This window comes from Anomaloglossus baeobatrachus, chromosome 2 (assembly GCF_048569485.1).
Source record: "Anomaloglossus baeobatrachus isolate aAnoBae1 chromosome 2, aAnoBae1.hap1, whole genome shotgun sequence".
NCBI classification, from domain to species: domain Eukaryota; kingdom Metazoa; phylum Chordata; class Amphibia; order Anura; family Aromobatidae; genus Anomaloglossus; species Anomaloglossus baeobatrachus.
The window spans coordinates 700,657,534-700,662,533 of NC_134354.1; the positions used below are offsets into that span (position 1 = coordinate 700,657,534).

The window sequence follows — 5,000 nt, forward strand, 5'->3', positions numbered from 1 at the left end:
ATTTTGCAATGGTGTTAATGACTGATGAATAGAACAGTCCCACCTGATTCTTATGTCTCAATTGAGATAGAAATACTGGTATGCTGTCGAGGTCCAAATGTCAGGACGAGGGGAAAATTGAATTGGTCACTGACCTTATTAGGGGTCAAGCTGGCCCTTTTTCCCTTAATCAAGTTTCCGCCTTTGACTTGGACAATCAACAACCGGCCTTGTTATCGCATACCATAGGTGAGACAGGGGGTGGGATATCTCATATATACGTGCCCCTTCCAGGGGTGGTAGCGGGGGGATAGTGGCTATAGACAACCCGCGCTAGTCCAAAGCGGTCTATATGGAACACCCCAAATAGACTTAGGCATATAAGAAAAAAAACAAAAACCTACACAGCCTATAGTACACTCACTGTGGATTAACAGACCGAAAGACACCTAGTTAGGCATGTAAAAATTGAAAAGTAGAGTCCAATAAATGGTGGCCTTTGACAAAATAACATTATTACATGCAGCAACCATTACATCGACTCATCATGCATAGATGTCATTGACACAAAAAAAAGGAACAATCTCACCCGAATCTTGTATCCCAATGGGGGTCAAGGTTCTCCTGTGATGCTGAAATCCGTATGTCAGGATGATGGGAGAGGTGGCTTGGTCGCTGACCCTGTCAGGGATTAAGCTGACCCTTTTTCCAACATAACAACTCCCGCCCTGACAAGGGCAGTCCACAGCTGACCCTGTTGTGGCTGACCCTATAGTCCAGACCAAGTGCCTCCCGACGCGTTTCACATTATATGCTCATCAGGGGAGACATATGGCACTAAAGAATACTGGTGGTGGCTCAAATTGGAGCTCAACCCCGTGTGGCCTGGTATTTAATCACAGCATTCCACTCGCTCCGTATTACTCACCGTGTGTGCTGACCCTTAGGGTACCTTCACACTTAGCGATGCAGCAGCGATCCGACCAGCGATCTGACCTGGTCAGGATCGCTGCTGCATCGCTACATGGTCGCTGGTGAGCTGTCAAACAGGCAGATCTCACCAGCGACCAGTGAACAGCCCCCAGCCAGCAGCGACGTGCAAGCGACGCTGCGCTTGCACGGAGCCGCCGTCTGGAAGCTGCGGAGACTGGTAACTAAGGTAAACATCGAGTATGGTTACCCGATGTTTACATTAGTTACCAGAGCACACCGCTTAGCTGTGTGAGCAGGGAGCAGGGAGCCGCGCACACTGAGCGCTGGCTCCTTGCTCTCCTAGCTACAGTACACATCGGGTTAATTAACCCGATGTGTAATGCAGCTACATGTGCAGAGAGCAGGGAGCCGCGCACACTGCTTAGCGCTGGCTCCTTGCTCTCCTAGCTGCTGTACACATCGGGTTAATTAACCTGATGTGTACAGCAGCTACATGTGCAGAGAGCCGGAGCCGGCAGCACAGGCAGCGTGAGAGCTGCAGAGGCTGGTAACTAAGGTAAATATCGGGTAACCACCTTGGTTACCCGATGTTTACCCTGGTTACAGCTTACCGCAGCTGCCAGATGCCGGCTCCTGCTCCCTGCTCGCTTCATTTGTCGCTCTCTCGCTGTCACACACAGCGATCTGTGTGTCACAGCGGGAGAGCGGCTTTGAAGAAAACGAACCAGGGCTGTGTGTAACGAGCAGCGATCTCGCAGCAGGGGCCAGATCGCTGCTCATTGTCACACACAGCGAGATCGCTAATGAGGTCACTGCTGCGTCACAAAAAGCGTGACTCAGCAGCGATCTCGGCAGTGAGCTCGCTGTGTGTGAAGCACCCCTTACTGTGCGATGTCTTTTAATAAGCTTTAAAAACGTTAGTAAAAAAAAAAAAAACGCCTTGATATAGCTATCTATAAGGCAGGGCTTTTGGCACAGGCTAACAGATATGTAACAATGGCAGGCATGAAGCCTTTGTTCCATTCAGTGTCCCCCCTAAATTAAGATATACAAAAAGGGAGAACATGTCTATCTAGGGGCCTTCAAAATACTCGAAAAGAGCCTGATATAACTGCCCGGATCGATGGTCTCCTAACCTTAGATGCCATGGTCAAAATAGTGCAAGACAACTCATCCTACAAAAAAAAAAAAAAAACACAACAACAAATCCCTTCTACAGTTATGTCAACACAAAAAAAAAAAAGTTACCGCTCAGGGTACAGTATGTAAAGGTGGTACTTCGGTATGTGAGAGATTCCTACCTCGAAGTCTATGAGATGCAGATCGGCGATCAAGGTCACTAATAGGCCGCTGTTGTACAATTCTTGTGCTAGCAGAGCCACGGTTTCTGTCTGAGGCTCTTTGTCTCCCGTGCCACACAAAATTTCTTTTGTGGCTTGGAGTGATTTGGACACCTCTTCAGAAGCCTGATAGAAACAAACAAAAAAACAAAATAAGACAAAGATTCTCATCACAAAATTTTATTGCCATCCTTAAATACAATTTCATAGCAAATTCCCCCACCCCCAAAAAAAACAAAAAAAAAAAAAAAAACAACTTTCCAGCTTCTAAAGCCTCATTCAGACCTCCATGACTATTCTCATAAATATAGACACTATCAGTGTGTTGGATCTGTTTTTCAGCAGTGTGGTTTACCGTATTTTTCGGACCATAAGACGCACTTTTTTCCCCCCAAATGTTGGGGGAAAGTTGGGGGTGCGTCTTATGGTCTAACTATAGGGCTGCGGCCGGGAATTAGGGTGCTGCGGTGGAGCGGGTCATCGGGGGCACGAGCAGGCAGCAGCAGCGCCTGCCGTGACCACGTGGGCCCGCTCATTACATATGCACGCCCATCCCCCGCCCATTTCTCAGCGCAGAAGCCGGCGCTGGCAGGTGGGCGGGAGGACGAGCGGGGACGCGCGCATAGCAAAGAGCCGGCCCGCATGATCACCCCTGGCAATTACAGCCTGGAGTGATCATGTGCGGCTGTATTCACTGCCCCCCGCGCGTCATCATCAGCGCGGGGTGCAGTGAATCAGTGTACTCACCCGTCCCCGTGTGTGGAGCCGTCCCCCTGCTGCACGCAATGTCTTCCTGTCTGTGCCGGTCAGCTGATCGGCACAGACAGGAAGACAACGCGGTGCTGCAGGGGAACGGCTCCACACACACAGGTCAGCGGCACAGAGCGGAAGATATGATCGGTGGTGGAGGGAGTGAGGAAAAGGTGAGTATAAACGTTTATTTTTTTTATCTGTGCTATAGGATTATAGGATACAGGCCATATACCAGGATGGTATATGAGCACGATGGGGGCATATAGCAGGATGGGAGTATATGAGCAGGATGGATGGGGGGTATATGAACAGGATGGGGGTATATGAACAGGATGGGGGTATATGAGCAGGATGGATGGCGGGTATATGAACAGGATGGGGGTATATGAACAGGATGGGGTATATGAGCAGGATGGGAGTATATGAGCAGGATGGGGGAATATGAGCAGGATGGGGGTATATGAGCAGGATGGGGGTATATGAGCAGGATGGGGGTATATGAGCAGGATGGGGGTATATTAGCAGCATGAGGGTTTATAGCAGGATCATATACAAGGCAGGAGGATCATTACCAGGATGGGGTACCTTAGTAGAGAATTTGGGGACATTACCCCCATAACAGTGTCAGCAGCAGATCCTCGCCCCCATAACAGTGTGTCATGACCACATTTTTTTGCTTAAAGTTTTATTTTCCTCCTCTAAAACCAGGACGCGTCTTATAGTCCGATGCGTCTTATAGTCCGAAAAATACGGTATGTGTCAGTTTTCACCATCAGTGATTTTTCACTGATTATCAAAAAAAAACAAACAAACCCAAAACTACAAAGAGCTTCTCTTACCTAATACAATGTTAATCACTGACAGGGCGCTGACTGCAAACTGATGCCATCCGTGTGCTGTCTGTACGTTTCACAGACCCATAGATTTCTATGGGTAATTTTGATCCAAGACTCAGATCAAAAATGGAAACATCTTTGATTTTTTTTTGCAAAACCCACGGTCCAAAAAAAAACGCAGACATGTGAACAGACCAATAGAATATAAGGGGTACGTATGCTATCAATGGAAAACATACATAAAACATGTACGTGACTTACAAACTTCTGAATGAGGCCTTAAACACCATTTATCGGGAATATCTGAACCCTATATTAGTGGGAAAAGAGCATGTATTGAATTGTATAGTGCTGACACCTCCACACTGAATGCAGGCTCTTTGCACCGACTCGCCATCATTAATCGAGCACCGCATGTTGTCTTATAAGACATGGGAATGGAGAACCATTTAAAGGGCTTGTCCAGTTTCAATCCACAAGTCTGCATTCTCTCTATGTGACTGTGATTCCTCACATTGCGCGCTGTGCACTGCGAGGATTCTCTGATGTCAGAGCTGGGAACGGCAGTCATGTGGTGGAGAGTATGTGATATGCATACTCCCGTCCAGATGAGAGCAGACCCACTCAATGTAAGTGTATTTCACAAGGCCGCAACCATCTAGTAGGATTCTGATCGGGAGTGTTCAAATTGCATGCTCGTGACCGCCATTCCCAGCTCTGACACCGGAGAATCCTCACAGAGCACAATGCATATGATGTGGGGGATTCCCAAGTCTGCAGTCACATAGAGTGACACATAGAGGGACTGCAACTTGTGGATTTAGACCGGACAACCCCTTTAAGCAGGTATTTTGGATAACATATGGGAATGGTACAGTGCCTAAAGGAAGCAATAATACGGTTAGTACAGGAAAATCATACAGATTTCAGGCTGATCTTTTGTAAAAAGCCAAGATCCCTTCACTACAAATTCACATTTGTAACCGATGAGTTAATGTGCCATTATTCCTCACGCCCCTTCCAACCTAAAGAAAAAGTTATCCACTATCACCAGAAACCATGCTGACAGCTTCAGCATCAAACCAAAGGGACCTTCAGTGATCCTGAATGGAGCGGAGCTGCACATGTTCAACCTCTCCTCCTCTGTCAATGGGACTGC

The 5,000-nt window shown here is 47.7% G+C and overlaps 1 protein-coding gene across 2 annotated transcripts in view; it reads right to left on the minus strand.

Annotated features, from left to right (window-relative positions):
• The window catches only part of CAB39L (calcium binding protein 39 like), a 123,794-nt gene that overhangs the window by 47,607 nt on the left and 71,187 nt on the right, over window positions 1-5,000 (minus strand). For both annotated transcript variants that reach the window (XM_075334559.1, XM_075334560.1), the window contains exon 3: window positions 2,214-2,378. In XM_075334559.1, the coding sequence (XP_075190674.1) occupies window positions 2,214-2,378 (165 nt within the window). The remainder of the gene's footprint in view (window positions 1-2,213; window positions 2,379-5,000) is intronic.